Raw genomic sequence first — 19805 nt, forward strand, 5'->3', positions numbered from 1 at the left:
AGGGTCCGCTCCCCTGTTTCGCGCCGGGTCCTGCTGCCTCCCCCCCTGCCTCCCTCCCCCGGCCCCAAATCCCCCTTCTGCCTCCGCCGGCAGCTCGGGGACAGAAGAAGCCGCCGCCAGTGCCGAGCGACGTGGCAGCACGAGGGCTGGCTCGGGGGGACGGGGGACAACCTCCCCGAGGAGAGCATCACCTCCACGGCACCTCTCCAGCATCCTTGGGCTTGGGATGCGAAGCCCACCCAGCCCCGGGGCTCGCGGCACGGGCCGGCTCCTGTCTGTTTTGACAGCTTTCTGCCCCATCGTCTCTGTCCCTTTGGGCCAAGATCGATTTGATTGCATTCACTCCCAAAGAGTTTGCCTGTGCTGTTTTCAATTCCATCCCTAGTGCCCGCAAAATGTTTTAACAGATATTATCAGACTATTTTTAATGGCTTGCTGCTCTGCCCGGCTCCTCGGAGTTGACTGCAAGCTGACAAATTGGCTGGAGGCCTTCATTTGCCAGCTTTGCTCAGAGATTTTATTACTTTTCAATTAGGAGCCCTGATACACTGTCAATCCTCCTGCTCAGCCAACGAGGCTCTGAGAGCTGAGTAAATCAGCTGGAAATTTGAAGAGTCCTCTAGCCCTTTAGCTGGTGAACTTTTTTGAGCATATGTGCTAGAAAGCATGTTTGAAATGAGTATTTTTTACTCCAGACTAAAAAGCTTTTCCCCACTTTGACATTCTCTGAGGAAGGTGGGCACAGAATGGACCTTTGGTTGGTGTGAAGTGACTGAAGCTCTGCTGGCTTCCACGGAGCTGAGGGTCTGTCCCGGGCTTTTTAAGATCTCCCTGCCCAAGGCAGGCACACAGACAGCTCCCTGCCAAGCGTGAGAACAGACGCTGTGATTGAACAGCCTTCCTGACTGTCCATAATCAGGGGCAATTTTACTTTCATTAATCACTTTGAAGCCACACCTTACTGAGCATCCCGTTGGGTGCCTGCTCTGAAGTCCACTGGCCCCAAATCTCCCCACCTCAGAACAACCACCTGAAGAGAGAGGTATCAGACATGGCACTGCACGAGCTCAAGTGACCAGAAAAGTATAAGCCGCTCGGTCGGTGCTTTAAAATGTGGTTTTCTGGCACGGGAAGGAAGATGACCAGCCACAGCTCTCCCTGCAGCAGCCCAGCACCGCAGTTTTGGCACGAGCAAACCATTTTGCATCGGCAGAGCTGCGGGGCTGGGTGGGTGCACGTCGTCCACCCAGGGGATAAAGCTGGTGTGGTGTGAACCGGAGATGTCTTTGGAGAATGGTAATATACCTACGTATTTCTCTTAAATGGAATATCTGCTCTGGGCCAGATGCTTAAAATTGTTAAGAATAACTAGGAGCAGGTTAAAAAAGGACAATCCTACACTGAACTCACCTTCCCTTAATTAGGAAATAAACACCCCATGCAACTTGCAATTTATTTTTTGCATTCTGATTTTTCCAATGGACTTGCTTTTAAAAATGAAATTTAGGAACCAAATTATACTGGAAGCATTAAACTTCCTAGGCAATACAAAAAGAAAAGGATAGATCTAAATATATTATTACTCCGCTCCAGCCGGCTGACCTGCGATTTAAAATAATGCCAACATCTGCATATGAAATAAGTTTTATGTGTAATCTATCCTCTTTCAAAATGGCTTGTACAGTTTGAATGAGATTTTAAACAAAGTACAAAATGAGAATGGCTAATATTCACACCCAAACTGTACAGCTAATTTCTAAGTACTTTAAATTAATTGTTTCAGTCAAATACGGTTGCTTTTTTGACCCTGCTCTGTTATTCTAGCCAAAAAGAAAGGAGAAACCAAAGAAAGAAAGTTATATGATGCTCCAGTAATTTACAATCCCTTCCCAAGGTGCCGTGCCAAGCTCGCTGGTGCTTCTTTGTTCGGGGCCCCAGCCAAAATGCTGCTGCAGGCCCACAAAAGTTATCTTACATATTTAGACAAGCTGCACACAACTGCAGCTGAAAGGTGTTCGATGGTGGTCTCGGAAGGGAGGCTGTCAGCGGAGGTAAATGGGCAGCACGCACTCCACGAACCTTTCTGCTGGAAAACTGCAGACTCTGGCCTTTTATATTACACTTGGTCACCTACATTATGGTCTTTTTTTAATACTGCCGGGTTTATTTTGTTAATTTTTATCCGGTTTGCATTTTATACTGACTCCATTAACCAGCCCCCTGTCACACACACACTCCCTACAAGTGTTTGAAATCAGAGTCTTAAAAATCTGCCAGTGTCGGGAACACAAAGATTTCAACGAGAACAACAATAATGCAAACCAAAGGACTGTCCCACCATTTGGTCCTCTGAGGGCTGTATTTCTCTTTATCTAACTATTATTTAAAAAGGAAGAGGCAAACCAGTCAAATCTCTCATTCTTTTTTTAAAATGTATTTCCCTGCCCTCTGCATTTCTTTTGCTCCAGCAATAATTTTGGCAGATTTTGCTCTGAGAGTGGTGAAGTTAATAGCGGGGGACAAGCTCCATAAAAGAATTCTTGTTATAAAAGGCTTTAGGTAGCCATTTTATCATAAGAATTTCTTACTCCGGATTTATTTCTTTTCATTAATGAGTGACTTTGTTTTAGTACCAAAGGCAACTGAACATCCAGCAAATTTTATGACACGTTTGCTTATTAAAAAACCAAAAAAACCCAACAAACAAAAAACCCCAAAGAACTGTAAATTAAAAGGTGACTTTGTATCTTACTCATCTGGAAAATGTGTGCTTGTCATATCTGCTTGACGTTACAAGAATGAAGATGTGGTTTGGACAGTAACAAACAATGACACTAGTCAACCTCATCAGAAGACATGAAATAAAGGAATGACAATGATTGATGGCAGCTATTCATTTACAGATATTTCTAGAAAACTCTTTGCTGGCCTGGCCGGGCAAAGCGGGAGAAGTTTGCCAGCCTGCGCGGTGCTTGCCGGCGACAACGACGGCGTGTGCCCACCGCGACCTGCCGCACGCTCGGCCGCGTGCTCCGGGGGCGGCGGGGGCCCCTCCTGCTCTCGCCGCTTCAGCCGAGCTAACGGGCACGCAATGGGAGGCAAATCCTTAAGGAAATACCCAGGGGAAGCGCCCAGAAACCTCGTTTTGTTCAGCTGCGTGGAGCGAGAGGCTTTACTGGCAAACACCGGTGTTCTGGAGGGAGAAAAAAAACAAAACCCCAAACCGCACCGGGACTTAGAATGCCGGGCTGTTGATTGCGAGCGAGCTGCTGGCAGTGCTGGCTGGTGATTTACCACGTCCCCTCCTCACCGTGCGCTATGGCATTGCCACCTCTGAAAAGTGATGGGGGGGTGTGTGTGTGTCCGGGGCTCTGCAAACCTCCTCCCCGCTACGCTGCAGCAGGCTGAACTCGCCTCTCAGCTGGATATCCGAGAGCTCTTTTTTTTTTTCCTTCGTATTATTCCACGTTAGAAGATAGCTTTAAATTTAATTGGCTGTTTATTCCTGTATTTTATGGCTTTTCCCCTGCTGCAAACAAATTCTTTTCTGCTCGAGTTACAATTTTAATAAACGATTATGAATGTTCCTGTAAATCACCAGACATACTAGGCACTGAATTGAAATCTAAGTTACCTAATGTTTGGTAGTTAAATGAATAAGAATTTGTAGTAGGCACTTACATAATTCCTTGCGTGGCAAGTTAAAAACACAGTTTTAGAACAGCTATTTATAATAGAAAACATTGTTTCACAGCATTTTTATAACTATTTAAAAATATTTTGAATTGTGACTGCAGAAACCTGTGAATTTGTATTTCATAAGTTAGAGTCCCATGCTTCTTAAAGCACGTAGAAGTGATTTACAGGCTAGTTTTAAATTCATGCAAGTTATGTGAGAACTGAATTAACATTTTAATTCTGCATTCCTGCAATGAAGCATCTGCAAGTTGACAATACAGAAGACACAGCAGCGTTCTCATGATATCTCTAACTATCTAAAAAAAATAAAGCAATTAAAGCACAAAACTAATAATCTAATAGGATAGCAATGCATTGTGGTGCAAATACATGTAATGTTGCCAGACCCAAGTTCATTCATTCATTCACTCTTTCTTTCTTTCTTTCAAAGTGGCAAAAATCTGTATTTCCATCAAATTAAACTTTTTTTTTTTTTTTTTGCAGTAAAGTCTGATAAGAATCCTCTTTGGAAATCCAAACATTTAGAAAACAAAAAAAAGAAAGAAAAAAGAAAGTGTCTGCTGAGAAGGAATTCTGCCTGCTACCCAGGGGTATATTTATACACACACGCACATACTCACACGCAGAAAAAAAGAAGAAAAAAAGAAACAAAAGGAGGAAGAAGAAAAAAAGGAGTCTTGTTTGATGGCCAGGAGGGATGACACCGCCTGTTCCTTCTCATAATTGCATTCAGATACTCTGGATACATATTTGCCAGCTCTCATGACCCACTGATGCTATTCCCTCCTAAGGAAAGCACGCACTCACCAGGTATTAGAGAAGCAGCTTTTAACACCAATAAAGGATTTGTACCGGGTGTATTTAGGACTGAACAAAGACTACGGAGAAGCTCTTTTACAGCACAAGTTTGGGCTTTTATCTTTTTCAAAGTAGGTATTCCAGTGGGAAAAGGCAAAATAATAATTCCCCTGGTTTATTCCTTGGCAAGCATTGCTTTGATTGGTGATCGAGACCCACGCTAAACTTTAATTCATGATAATTTGGGGGAACAGCAGCACCCCTCCGTGACTAATGTATTTAAGTCAGAGCGGGTCAGCATTTCCAAACCCGGGGTGACCCAGAGAGCTGCCGCTTGCTGCCGAAATCATCCCCTACTGAGTTTACGGGAGGGGGAACTACCAAACCTCGATGACTTGGGCTTGTTTTCACAAGGCATGTGCAGAGGGGTTTTTTGGGGGGCTCCTGTGGAGTCCTGCACCTCGTCTAGATCTCTTGGGATCTCCTGCCCTGTCCTTCTGCCCTTCGAGGTGTCCACAGTTAGCCCCGCACGCTGGTGCGCTGCACCAAGCTAATCATCGGCACGGAGAGAAAGGATATTGTCAGAGTGCAAAATGATCTGTTTTCAGGCAGGAAGCAGTCAACTAGATGTAAATTCCATGAAACAAAAGAAGGTATTATTTACAGTTTTATTGTGATGTTAATTAATATTTACATCTTGGAATGAAAAATAGAAATGTTAATGATTGGCTTTACTAAGAGGATCACTTGATGCCAATGTGAAAGCCAGGGAGAGAAGGCAATTATGCAAACATCACATGCATCCTAATTTCAGTATGGAAACTTACATTTCAAACCTCAATTCAGGAAAATAACATGGAAAGTTTGTACTACAAAATCTAAACATGAGAAAGATTTAAGAGAAAAAAAAGCACATTGCATATGTCAGATAATCTAGTCTGATTATCTGAGCTGTGCTAGCTACAGGGAAGCACTTACCCTTGAGTCCAGCTAGAAGTTAGCAGGGTAAGAAGGAACAAACCAGAATAACATAAAGACTAGCAACAAGGCTCAGGAAAGCAGACAGGAGCCCTAACCTAGCAGCTAAATATTTGGGTTCAAGCAAAGAATGAAAAAGAAACTTAAAGAAAAATCAAACCAACCAAAAAAAAAACCACTTACAGCTGAAAATTTCTTAAGCAGCTCAATAAACCTCACTACTTATTATGGGGGAACAAATCATTACAAATTCTCAAAACAACCAACTCTCTGTATATGGTGTGATTAACAGTCATATATATAAAAACAGACATTAAAAAATGAAATATAACCACAAGTGATACGTAAAACAAGTACAGACCAATCTTTCGTGTTAAAAAGAAAAGGGTTTCAAAAAAAAAAAAAAAAACATTGAGCATGTTTGGGAATTTTGTTTGATGCATCACTAACACAGAACGAACAAAGATTGGTGCTTTCAGACAAGTGACCACTTTTATGAAGCTTAAATATTGCCAAAAGGTGTAATATGTATTGGCAGCGTTATTGACTATAATACTGTGCATGATTTCAACAGTAAACAAGAACAGGATTGGGTTTTTCTTTTATAATGCGAACATTGGAGAAAAGCACAGCTTTGCGTGAATGGAGTTTTTCTTTTAAATTGTAGCAAAACAAAAAAAGCAAAACTTTTCACTCTAACAGGTATTGTTCACCCACATAAAAGGAATTGTAGAGTCATACAAAAATTAATGAATAGCAGGATCTATTTTTTTTCGGTACTTAAATTGCAAATAAAATAAACTCCACCCTGGTTCGGAGCTGTCTGTTTACTTCCAAGTCAAGCGCTGCTATCGAACTGTGGGTAAGAATTTGAGTGCTACTCAAAGTTTGTATTTACTAAGTTAAAAGAGGTGGGAACCAAATGAATACACTATTTCTCCCAAGTTTCCCCCAAAGCAAAATATGTTCTTCTCAACTTTCTAACAGACAGCTCCATCACAGGAGCGGAGGGCTGGATTTTCTCTGCATGTGCATGCATGCGCATGTGCCATCTCAGACTGCTACAACATGAAAGCTGTAACAACAGTTACTCATCAAATGGCTTAACATTTACTTCTTTGCACATCCTCATTCACCATAACCTCTAATAAGCACAAAAAATATGACAGGTATAAAGATAAATGTACAAGGATAAAATGTCTCGCGAAAGTCCTTACCTTTCTGCAGGCAACCCCCCTCCCAAAAAAACAAAAAACCCAAGCCAAAAAAACGCCAGTAACAAACCAAGACCCTTTAAAAATGCAATACTTGATATGTTTGAATTTCAAGACTGAAGGAGCTGAGATATGTATTTGTGTATTTAAGACTCCCGACAAGCCATCATGTGTGGCATGCATGACTCACTTCTGCTTCTGATTATTTAACTGCTGTGCCCAATGACTTTTGGAAGGAGCATTGCCACGTACGAATGTTGAAATATGAAAAAAAAGTAGCCCTTGCTGTTGAGATGAAGGTGTACCATAGCATGCTGCCCTCCTCCTCTTGTAGGATGAAGGTCCTGTGCACAAAGAGCTGTCAGAGGGATCTAGATCCAAGGGAGGAGGGGGAAGGAGGACTGAGGACAAAACACACTAGCCCAGAGGGTGCTGAAGTAGCAAGTCATCATCAGACTGATGAGCTGACTGGTTTCCCCTTGCCAGGCTTTGGCACAACACAACCAAGAGGGTTTCCCAGTGCTTACAGCAAAAAGGGGAGCCTGAAGCCACCCAGCTTACGGGGAAAACACACTGTGGATGGAAAGAGGGTGGTGGCATAAAAAAAAGCTGAATGATCCAGATTTGGAGCTGGTATTGGCATGAGAACAAGCGAGAGAAACTGAGGTCAGATCCTGACCCCCTCAGATGCCGTGGAGGGACCATGGGGTGAAATCTCGGCTGTTTTATGAGGGATCCCTGCCTCCTGGCAGGTGAGTGAGATGGAAAAACCAAGGTCAAACCTGTGGCATTTCTCTAGCTGCGAGCACAGTCACGCTGATACAGTCTGCAGGACCATGAGCAGCACAAGTCTCCGGTGGACGTGCTGGGCTGTGGTTAGATGCAGAGAGGACTCCCGGGGCTCAGTCACTGACTTCACTGCTCCCTGGCAAGGACTAGGACAATTCAGCTGCCCCTTCTCCATCCCAGGTAACCTAAACAGGGGGGTTCAGCTCTCCCCACACACACAGCGCTTGGCTGTGCGTGGGGACAGCACACCCAAGGGTCCACGGCCCCGGGCATCCCCCTTCCCTCCCCAAACTCCTGGCAAACTTTGCTACAGCTGCTGCCAGGCAATTGCCATGTGTTTGGTAAAGGGACCCTTCACCTGACCCCACATATTGGTCTGGCAAAGTGAAAACTCCGTAAACATTAGGAATTTATCCAGCAGAAAAGTTCTCCAGGCCTGACGTCTGCAGGGATGGGAGAAGACTGGAGGGAAAGGTGCTTCCCCAGTTTGATGTTCTCTCACTGCCCTTATCCTAATCCACAGAGATCATGCTGGGACGAGCAGGAGCACATCCTCTTCGCACCAACCACACAGCTAAGAGCATCCTTCAGCATTGCTTGTTAGGAGAGGGAGCCACAAGCAGCATCCCTCTGCCACTCTCCTTTGCTACACTTTGAAGACTTTTAGCATGTAAAAAAGCAGCTGTAGAAGGACCTGTGCTTGCTACATCCAAGATCCCGGGCTGAGGGACACACAACCCCTGGGAGTGCTCTCGGGTCAGCACGACTCAGCCAGGTCTACAGGCTAATCACAGCCAACAAACTTCCCACTTGCAAGACCCCAATTCCTACGTCCCATTTTGGCTTTCTGAGAGGCATCCATCCTTCCCAACTCCAACACTTTACACCCTGCACCCCCAAAGTCAGTGACCTGACTGGGATGAAGAGGATGAGCGTCACTGAAATGAAAATACTGACTACGGGTTTACCATGCTGCATCATGCTACGTCCTCACTGACAGGAGCAGTAATGCAAGGCAGAAGGGAGTCCAAAATCTACAGGCATGTGGAGGATACGAAAAAAAAAAAGCAGCAAGCAGAGGTTTTCTGCTGTAACATTGATCGTACAGCTGTATGTCTTGCATTGTTATTTTCTATAAATACTGACATGAAGAAGTTAAATCAACATAAAAGATGGTCAAATGATATTGATAAGCAAGGGGCAGATTTTCGGAGCTCCTTACAACAAAATGCTCCATAACAGCTTTACAGAGACAATTTTAAATGTTAAAATCTGATTTAATTAGAAGAATTTGCTACTATTTACCACTTTTTCTTATTTGTCTTATATTTAATGATACTAATTCTTAAATTTTGCTGAAATTAGCAAGAACTACTGCATGTTACATAACAAAGGGGCTCCAGACGTGTGATCAAGACCTTCAAGAAAAATGAGTGAGGAGGCATTCATCTGGTTTATAATCACACTGCATTTGCAAGACAAAAGAAATTGCTCTAAATTTCAAATTAAGCAAACTGGGTATAACTGCGCAGGACATGCAGCATAGCTACGACTTAAAAGATGATTGCTTTAAATTCACATCTAACTGGCCTGCAAAGCAACCTGTTAAAAATACCATATGTTTTCCTACAGTTGAATATTCAACAGGAGACCTCTTTTTGTGTGTGCATTTCATACTTGCAAGATTTGCACCTGTAGTTCTGAGCACGTGATGCATTTGATAGACAGCTAATGGCGCTAATGAATCGCTCTGATCTGGGTGTGCAGTTTATTGTGTGGGGGTAAAACGCGTGTCTGCAGAAAGCAAGCTGGGTCTCAGGCTCTCAGATCCCAGTCTCTCCTCCATCAAGTATTGCACTTTAAAATACTCATTGACAAGTTCCTCAAAGAATTACGTTTCTTGGGTTTGGTTGTGCTAAACACACAGGTTAACTGCTTCTTGATCCACTGATGTAAAAAGCAGCTTAATGATAATGAAAAAAATTTCATTTTGGAGTCAGAAACATGTGTGCGAATATTGATTTACATCAGCGCAGAAAATCTTTCCATCAAAGACTTCTGCTCTCTAGGAGAATTTATTTACTTACAAAATTGAGAGATTGGGGCGTCTAGCTGGGGTACATTTCCTCCTTTAGCATTTAGCTTTTGCACTTGGGTAGGCGGCACAGGTTTGTGAGACTGGCCGGTGGCTCGGTACATGGCCTGGACCCACAGGATACGGTCCTGCTCATCGTCACTTGCAAAAATCACCGTGTCTCCTTCCTTCACAGCGTTGAAGAATGCTCTGCCGCCCTCCAAACCTGGCAGGAGAGGAAGCAACAACGGAGTTTCACAGACTTTGAGGCCAGCCAGGGGATCTCCCCCAGCTTCCCACCCCACCGCCGCCTCGGGTGTCCCCAGCCAGCCCGGCACTGCCCCTGGCTCCTGGCCGAGCTCAGTCCCCTCGCCTGCACCAAACTCACCTGCGAGGGAGCCCGCCAGGTCCCCAGGTAGCACCCTGCACCGCAATTACTGAAACATGCCCCAACACACTCAGATTAATTGCTTCTCTCACCTACAGCCCCGCCTGTGCAGGTCCTGTGCGGGTTGCATTGCATTAAAAATGGGTTTTGAGGGGAGGTAGTGGGAGGTTTCCCAATTAGAGTGAGCGCACCAGTGCTCACACTGCACTAAAGGTGCTTGGGTGATGTGCTTATTTCTGTCTTTGCCCTGATTCGGCATCCATCTTCCCATCTCCCTAACACTGGAATTAACCTGGAATCAAGGTCTTGACAACCAACCTACTGTGTCGGTCTTCATCTCCTCTGGGGACACCATTACCCAGGGCATGGTGAGGATCACCACGGTCAATGTATTGCCCCACTGAAATAAAAGAAATGTGATGCTCCTCCACTTGAAGAAGGCTCTCACCACATGGCAGGTACCGCCAGGTACCAGGGAGTTTCTAATCCTGCCCCTTCCACTCACTTATATCTATCAGAAAGAAAATGGGACAGGCAAAAATGCTGGGTTGGTCCCATCAATATTCTCTACAATGAAGACAGGCATAGCTGCTAACCTTTTATTTAGGGAATACAATCCGAAGGCAGAGGTTAGGATCATCACTCGATTTGAGCATTCAGTTCACAGTCAAATTTCATTGGGATTTAAGCATCTCATTCACTTAGGCTCCCCAGAGAAGATGAGTCTTTCCCTCCTCTGGTGCAACTCCTACCTCAATTTCTTAGACCTATTTATAGTAAAGTCATGCATAGCTAATGATCAGTATAAACACAAACATATTTATAATAATGCTGATCACAGTTCAGCTGCAAGCGGGGAGGGAGACAGAGGGCTCCCGTTTGGGAGCCGTACGCAGCGTGGCGAGCGCGAGCACCTGCGGGCGCAGCAGCAAGCTGTCGGCCCCGTACCTGGCTGTGGGTCGGTGTAGTCCACAGTGTATCCATCGAGCTGCAGCAGCTCTTGAGGTTCCGCTTTTTTCTCCCGGTAGCTGCACATAGCAAATGTATATTGACTAACCTGAAGAAAACCACAAAGCTAAGATGGCACCGGGTGATCACGACAAGGCAATCCAAAGCGCTTACAAATGCCGCGTGCTGACGGCGTGTTTACAGGGACTGGGGGTGGTGGGGTAATTTTGACGGTCATTGCCCATACGAGACAGACTAAACTTTTTACCAGGCTTTTGAGAGCTCTCTCCTAACACACCCTGCTGCGGCAGGCACCTAATTCTCCGCATCAGTACATACAGCGGTTTAATCTCCTCCAAAAGAGGAAGCTCCACGCTTTAAACCCCTCTATCATTCATCCCCAGACAAGTGCAAGAGTGACACCCTGTCACAAACAATGTGAGCTAAATTGCTAGGTGCCAGTCATATTAAAGCAATCTTAAGATCCCACTGATCTCGGCAGTTGTTGTCATCAGTGCTGTAAATGGCAGCTCTCACTCCTCTGAGGTACCATCTGCATGACACGATACATTCAATGTCAAGCTCTTGACGGAAGCCGACTCAGCTGCGGGGGCTCTGCCAGGCTCCCGAATCGCCTTTAGGAGGCCATCAGGCCGCATCAAGACCCCGCGCGTACTCGGCGAGCTGCAATCTGGATGGTCGGCGAGAAGCTCGTCCAGTGAGGAGAGGAGAGGAGAGGAGAGGATTCTCCGTGCCCCAGGCTAGGAACTCACAGGGAAATTTACTGTCAAATGATTTCAAATGACTTTGTTAAGGTTATGTCACATCCTGGACGCCTGACGTAATTTTATTCGTCTGGACGTTTTCTTGACCTCTGGAGGAAACTTTAAAACTCCGGTGGGTGGCAACGGATCGTGCTCGTCATTTTCTGGAAGTCAGGAGACATCCTGAAAGACGGACGAGCGGCTGGGCTGGTGGATTTTGCCTCCAAACTCCAGACAAATCACTCGGCTACAAATACACGCACAGCACCTATTTTGGTGGCATCTATCGCTAATAAAATGTCATTTACTTAAGTCAGGGAAGCCGTCTATTGGCATAGCGTCTCCCAGCCGGTGCTCGGTTTATTGCTGCCCTCTGCGGGCTTCTGCTAGCTGCCAGCCTGCTCTCAGCAGCCCTGCCTGCACCGTGCCTTCCTCCAGGAACAGCTCCAAAAGCCACCTAAGAATAAACCCTATCATTAACACATTTGTGGGAGTAAGACTAAAAGTGATGCTTTAAGCATCTTGCATCCTCCTTAAAACTACCAGCACTGACGAAAGATTGACAAGTAACAGACCAATAGCAGGAGCACACCAGTGCATATTCTATGCTATGAACTTTGAATGCATACCATCGTACCGGCAACACAAAAATTAAAAAGATTAACACGAAGAAATCTAAAAATAACCTAGTGCCCCACAGCACAACATTCAGACGACTCCTGCAGCGTGCATTCAGTCATACTTGCAGTATATTGCTGCCATCTCCTGGAGAAACTCTTGAATGTGCTTTATTTATGGTAAGATCCTGGAGATTTCATCTAAGTGGTGACGATTTGACTTCTCTGTGTTAGACAGCCCGAACTTCAGGGACTGCATGATAAATTTAATTCCTGAAATGAGTCAGTGCTAACCTATGCTGACATTGATTGAAAACATTAATACAACTAATGTTTTTTTCTTCCCCTGTATGCTTTATAGCAACAGGTAAAATTCATTCAGTAGTTCAGTTTCTTTTCTGACCCTGTACATAAGGTCTGAATTTCAGGCTCTTCTTTATGTACAAATAATTCCTCTTGTCTTTGGACCCAGAAAATGTTCTTCGTCCCTATCAGTAAGCTAACCATACCAGCACAACAGTAATGTATGGAAACACACGCAGGCATTTCAGAGCTTGTACTTCTCATGTTGAAAGTTATAAAAGACAGATGTAGACAGTAGGCTCTGGTGGAGCCATCCCGGGACAGAGGCAAAGCAAATTGGTCCCTCCTGTTAGCATTCACATTATTTCCTTGGAAGAAGCTGCTCTACACCGTTATTAGAAGAGACCTCTAAGAGAAACAAACCTACAGTTGGGTCCACAACGTGCGATGAGCCAGGTTCACGTCCTACTTCTCTACTCGCGCAGCTCAAGCGCGAAGCCCAAGCTCCGGATTGCCCAAGAGCCTGCTGGCAGGAGGCAGGCTAGGATCAGGCTGGAGGGAGGAGACAGCTATCGATGGCCTCTGGAAAAGGTGCCAACTGTGTCACGCAGAGTGCCTGCACCGAAACAACTCGAGCTACTGACTTCAAGGACTGGCATACCAGCCTGTCTGTCCTATCCTGCTGCGTCAAGCATTTATTGCTAGGGGTCAGAGAGAACCGATGCCCTGGCTACCAGCGCAATGTGGCTCCTTCCATTTACAAGCGGTGGTAAAGCAAAACCCGACAAAACGAGATTCTGGAAAGCTCGGTATGTCACGATCGTGCTTTGCTGCTGAACAGCAGTGTAGGGTCAAGTGGAGATTGCAGCTTGCCTTTCATCAGTCCTCTAAAATATTGTGCTTTAGAGAGCCTGCTTTCTGTAGAAGCTTAGAAGTGGCCAGACAAGTGAAACAGTTAATAGCAGAAATTAATCCTACAGCCTGCTGAGTTCACACCGAACCATAGCTGAGTATGAGAGCGAGCGAGCAGATGGGATGGGCAAGATGAATGGTTTGAGTAATTGGAAAAAACACAGATACAGGGAGGAAACTGAAGGAAGACAGAGGAGAAATCTCTGCCCAGTGAGGGACAAACTCTCAAAGCAGCTGGGATTTCATCCAGGGACTCGATGAGGGCCAGAAAAGGAGCATCCAAGGGAGCTGAACTGAGCAAAACTAAAAGAAGGGAAATAATCCAAGGCTGCCCTGGCTAGTTCATTACAAAAAAAAAAGGGAGAATGCTTTGAGAAATAATTTGAGACAAAAGAACAGAAGGAAAAGAAAGCAGGGGGAAAGAGAAAAAGACAAAGAAATTCAGGAAAGGGGAAGCAGACAGCGGGAGACAAATGCCAAAGTTCACTATTCCCAGCCTGCTAAATTAGATCTGACTTTCTTGGCACTCGACCATATTCTGTCACCAGCTATATAATCTGACTGATTAATAAATACAGTAGCTATGTATTAACCAGTCCTGACTTCGTCCTTGTTTTTCCACCGGAGACTCCTGCTCTAGCAAGCACCGCTTTCCCCAGGATCCTGCTCAAACCTGTTAATTGTCATGCCTCACACTCCGAGCTCAGTCATTCGCCTCCCCCTTTCTCACTGTTGACATAACACCGCCCCACTTGGGTTAAAATCTTAAATGGACCTTTCCTAGATTAACAGCATGCATTTTGTCCCAAGGGAGAGAAACTGTGCTAAGATACTGCCAGCTGTAATACAGCTTTCCACTTTTGATGGGAGATTCTTGTCCTCTGGTTGCAGCTGTACGTTGCCTCCCGAGCCCTTTCCTGACACAAATGAGCAGAGGAAATGATCTAGCTTAAAGAAAAAAATGTGAAAACAACAGTTTTCACATCTCAGCACATCCATTCAGCCCTAAACAATTGCACATAGCAGTTGTCCTAACTTCCTCCTCCAAGGAGGAGGTGTGCGTATGTTCTCCTTGGGCAGTGATGGGAAGCCATCCCGTGTGAGTACAGATGGGATGTGCAGGACCTACTGTAGTCAGGTGTAACGAGCTGTGGCATCTGTTTAACCAGCAGTTTCCAAATGTTCTGTATTTATCATCAACACTCGAGGTTTCTCAAGAATCACCACATATGCCCAGTTCTCAGCGAGGGTCTAACTGAAAACATGATTTAATATGATTATGGGGACCAGCTACGGGTCATTTACCTTGACTTGAGGACCCACAGTCTAGGACTGCTGGTGTAGTACACTGCAATTTTGCTGAATTACTTTCAAATTCTGTTGGTTATTCGGAGTTACTGAACACTTACTTCATTTCATTTTATCCCAAGTCAGCTGAGTTTTGCTAAAAGCAGGAACTGTCACTGTTAGTCTAAATTATAATGAGTTCAGGGAGTCTGTCACTAGAACAATAGATCCAGGCGTAGACACTGCAACTGGTTTTAATCTGCAGAGAGTTGATCTGGTTCCAACAACATTCTGCAAACACCATCAGACACAATCAGCCAAAAACTGCTTCAAGCTACTCAGCAGACATGTCATCCAGGTACCATGGAGTGTTACTTCCCATATGCTGCCAGAGCACAGAAATGGGGTTATGACAAGAGAAGAGCAGATTCAGTCTGAAATCTCAATGTAATTAATTCGCTTGCCCGTAAGAATCATTATAAGAAAATTCCTATCGCAAAGCCAGCAAACCCACCAGAACCAACAATAGTGTTGTTACCAGTACAGCACATTAGATCTTGCAAAGAATTCATACAAGCTCTGTCAGCTATCAAAAATACCAGCTTTTGCACGATCAAGGGTCTAATTGGCAAACTGGCTGAAATTTGTAAGCTGTGCTCAGGCAGCTGATAGAGCAACTTAGGAAACACTTATAACATCTGTGATGGATGTACATTTTCTTTCCTAACCAGTCACGGAGAACTTTGCCCTAAATTGCTCCATTGCTTTCGCTTACCGCTACCACTGGCGTTACTGTTGCCTTTACGAAGCATTTTCCTCACTTGTGATGCTGCGGACCATTTCCATCCAAGCTCAGGGCCATATTCTGCCATCACTTTCACGCTGCATATCTCAGGATTTAAAATTAGGCAAGTAACGAGTCTCTGCCATGTAATTTACATCTAATCAGTATTCTGCTCTTCTGCTGCTCATCTCAAAGGGTGTCTATGAGAAGGGTGGGCAGCGCGCAGAGAGGACTGCGATTCATTCGGAAGAGAAAACTATCCCCTCTCAACGCACGGGTGCATGCTGGAGGAGCACACGCACCGGCTCCGCCGGCTGTGCCATGCCGTAAACCGTCCCCGCGGGGTTGAACCAAGTCCACCCAGCGATGCGTGTGCTGGAGAGGCGAGGCCCAGTTCTAGCAACAGCACAAAGGAACCGCTCTCACCCACTACACCCAAACAAATCATCTCCACTCCTGTACAACCCTCGCAGCTACACAGACACAGAAGGTGCGAGGGATTATTCCACCCAAATTACAAGGCAGTTATTGCTCCTTTCCCCTTCTCTCCGGGGCTCACACAAGCCAAGCAGCAGTGGAAATGCTCCCTGCACAGCTCCTTTTTCTACATACGCGCGCAAAGCCTCCGTTCATACCGGCGAGGCATCGCTGACACAAAAGAGACAAACTGCCATCAACACCTTCCTCCTTGGTGCCGCCCATGCAGTTTGGCACCTTTGTGCCTTGTTTAGATGGCTATGAAGAGTTTGAGCATTTATCACCATGAATTTCTTAACCGCTGGTACGGGAAGGCAGAGCGGTACCACCCAATAGCACTGAAGGAACCGAGGCTGCGTCCATCTGAAATGAGGAAAGAGGGGCAGGAGAGGGCACAGGACCAGGAGGAGGAGGTTACTCTGCAAGGGACGGGAGAGGAGACAGAGCTGCAACAGAAGATGCTACAGGTAAGGGACAGAGCCAAGGCATCAGAAAGGAAACATTTAGTTATCATCCGAACATACAGCCTTGCCCTCCTGGCAGTGTCACGGACTGACCAGACCGCTATATCCCAAATGGACTATATGCTTTGGACTCCATCTCTCGGCTCTGGTGCAAGCAGGAGCCTGCTGCAGATGAGTGAGCTCCTGAAACAGCGGCTGCTCCTTGTCCATTCTTTACGTAACAGAGCCAGCTCACCTTCCTGTGGGGGTTATTTTCTGTCTGTGGTTTAGCAGAGTTCAGAGCATCCTTGGACATCAACACCTTTGCTGCCAATCCCTGTTCGTATCAGCACCCATCCTTTGCATTGCATAAAAAGCAAATGACAAACATACGGACAGCAAAGTATTTTTATTCCATCTTTATTGCCTGCTGACATGTTCAATATGCTCAAACTACATCTGAGGGACTGCATAGAGAGTGTTTCTTGTTTATATTTGATGTACGGCAGAACACTTTACATTGCACCAAATGTTGAGCAAACGGTAACATAACAGAGAAGCTGCAGTGGCAGCTGGAATTTCTGAGGTGGGCTACAGAGACTCTGGGGGCAAAAGTCTGCTCATCTTATTCAAATGAATTGCTTTTCTGGCCAAATTCTGCTCTTATATGCCAACTGACGAATACAGACCTAGTAACATGAGAAAACATGGAATAACTCTGAGAGCTTCAATTCTACAGCAAGCTGAAGGATATATAGCAACTGAAAACTAGAGAAGTAACTGCAACCACAGAGAACGGCCAGAAGAAGGGCTCCTTGAGAGAGACATGTGAATCCATGTCCAAACCTGCAAACCCTTGCACAGAAGAGTATCAATAGATTTATTTATGGGAGAAGCTATGTTAGGAAAGAGGATTCTCTGCTTTGGAGAATCTCTGTTCACAAGGAAAAAGGGACTGAGAACTTGGTCTCATAGGAATGAATCATCTCTCAAGGAAAAGCAATACTAGTTGCTCTACAGGTGATCACAGACTGCCACAGCACTTTTAACTTCATTTCAGAACATAATAAAGGAAACATACAGAGAAAAGCAATCCCTCAATCCCTGCTCAAGAACAGGGTCACTGCATAATGTTCCCAAAAGGCCTGTCCTTCATTAGGGCCTCTGCTGCTTCCTACCCAGGAGACAGTTTGGGATTTACCTCCAGCGATCTAGCTCTGCAAGATGCTGGGCTCCCCCGCGAGGTGCCAAGCACCCTACCCCACCAGGGACCTGGCAGTCCCTGCATGGAGGGTGCATCGCAAATGGATGCCTCTAGGAATGGATTACGCAGCTCCTAAACACATCACTTTTACCTAAATCTAAATATACTGATTGGGCAGATAGAGGCATCTCCTGTGACTGCTCTACACTAACTCCCCCACTTCTGTGGCCATTTTGACCCCGTTCGGAGTACAAAATGAGCACTTAAACTGTCGCTGCTGATCATAGTTGGTTATTGGATTAGGTACTCAACTGGTCTCTCCAAATAGGCTCCTACTTACATGGGTCACGCACATCATAAATCCCTTTTACCTCCCCAGAATGGTTTTTCTTACCTGCCACATGATTTAGCGCTGTGGAGGCTGGCAGCGATGGAGAAACGGGGAATGCAATTAAGCATCCTACTGAGACAGCTGAACTTGGACTAATAACCAGTTTACACCAGGTGACTTAGGACCAGAGAAGCCAGCTGTGTAAGGCAGAAGATGGACTGCGTGGACTCCTCTTACCGGCGCAGGAAAGCCAGCACACAAGCATGCCCCATCCCAAATGGGGAGCCTGGTGCACCAGGTTTACACCTTCTCCGTTCTTACACATGGGTGAAATCCCAGCCCCTCTGCAGCAGACCTGCCGTCTGCTTCATCAGCAGCAGGATTTCACCCTCTGACCTGATCGCTTCGGATCTGTGCTGGCACAAGATCTCAGTTGGATCCCATGTTACTCCATCAGAGCATCTGTGTTGCTTTCATCACAGGACCCTGCACAAAACTTTTATTTCTCATACTTGGAGACAACATACCCCGGGGAACCCAGAGGGGAGGGAAAGAGAGATGGACCCAAGAGGACTCTGTGGCTTTATCAGACTGGTGTGAAGATGGAGCTGCTCATACTGGGACCCCACACTTCTGTGGCCAATGCAGTGGTTTCAGCTGTCCTTAGGAAGGTAAGGGAAGATCTAACACACCAAGTACTGACCAGATCCTTTTAGGTCACAGAGGACATCTTCTGCCTGTTTCCTTGAAATTCTTAACCACGGTCAAACATACAGGCCTACTGAAACTGGGAAGGCAGAAAGTGAAAAAAAGAAAAAAGGGAAAAAGGAAGAAAGACAGCGCAAAATGATCGATGAGAGCTGTAGACAATGAGAAGCAGTAATGAACACGAAGGCAAAATAAGTGTCAAGAACAATATACTGACTCTGATGTAGCCAGTGATTAAACGTCTGTAGATCTCAATGGACTTCAAATTTTACCTGGAGGCTCAAAAGGGAGCATTTGCACCCAAATACCTCCAGCCAAGACGGACTGAGCTTCCTCCTCATCTCATTAATTCCTCACTAAAATCGGTTCTCCATTTCACCAAGTATTCGTGTGCATCAGGAAACTCATGGCCAGAGATCTGCAACTGGGATATCCTTGAGAAGATGTATACATTTAGAAAAAAACCCATGACTTAACAGACACTCTACGCAGAACCACAGCTCAGCATCAATTACAAAGCACTGAAAATGGCCAGAGGAAAGATTTAAATATTTCATGTTGTGATTTAAGATCACTTCTAGTTAAATCTGTTACCTGGACCAGGACAAAGAATCGTTTCTTCCATCTCTTCCAAACATTTTTACCAATGGCCCATAAATACCTAGGAGAAAAGAACAGGTGAATTCAGTACACAAGTGACTACATGTTGTTCTCTTGTTTTTCCGTATGTTTTCTTTACACCTGGAAACTGAAGTTAATGCACAAGCAGAAGTAATTACAAGACTCTTAAGCTCAGCAGCATTCATGAATATGTTTATTTCTAGCCTGAACAAATAACCTGTAAAGAAAGTGACACAAAAAGCTCCCAGAGTCTTAATGTTACACAGTATTAATTCTCTCCTCCTCCTTGTCTTTCACAACTTGCTCAGAATTTAGAAGCTCTTCAATGCCAGTGAATAGCTACGACACAGTCAGATGGGTGAAGAACACATTTGCAATGGAAGAATTAAGGGTGAGAAAACCCAAATGTTGCTTTAAGCCTTCATAAAATCATTTAGCTGAGGGGAGCTGTCGAACAGAGGGATAC

The 19805-nt window shown here is 45.2% G+C and overlaps 1 protein-coding gene across 15 annotated transcripts in view; it reads right to left on the minus strand.

Moving 5' to 3' along the window:
• The window catches only part of CADPS (calcium dependent secretion activator), a 222604-nt gene that overhangs the window by 89548 nt on the left and 113251 nt on the right, over window positions 1–19805 (minus strand). For all 15 annotated transcript variants that reach the window (XM_052778691.1, XM_052778695.1, XM_052778688.1 and 12 more), the window contains exons 9-11: window positions 19313–19379; window positions 10889–10997; window positions 9566–9778 (exon numbers count right to left, since the gene is read on the minus strand). In XM_052778691.1, coding sequence (XP_052634651.1) covers window positions 9566–9778; window positions 10889–10997; window positions 19313–19379 — 389 coding nt within the window. The remainder of the gene's footprint in view (window positions 1–9565; window positions 9779–10888; window positions 10998–19312; window positions 19380–19805) is intronic.

This window comes from Harpia harpyja, chromosome Z (genome assembly GCF_026419915.1).
Source record: "Harpia harpyja isolate bHarHar1 chromosome Z, bHarHar1 primary haplotype, whole genome shotgun sequence".
Lineage (NCBI taxonomy): Eukaryota > Metazoa > Chordata > Aves > Accipitriformes > Accipitridae > Harpia > Harpia harpyja.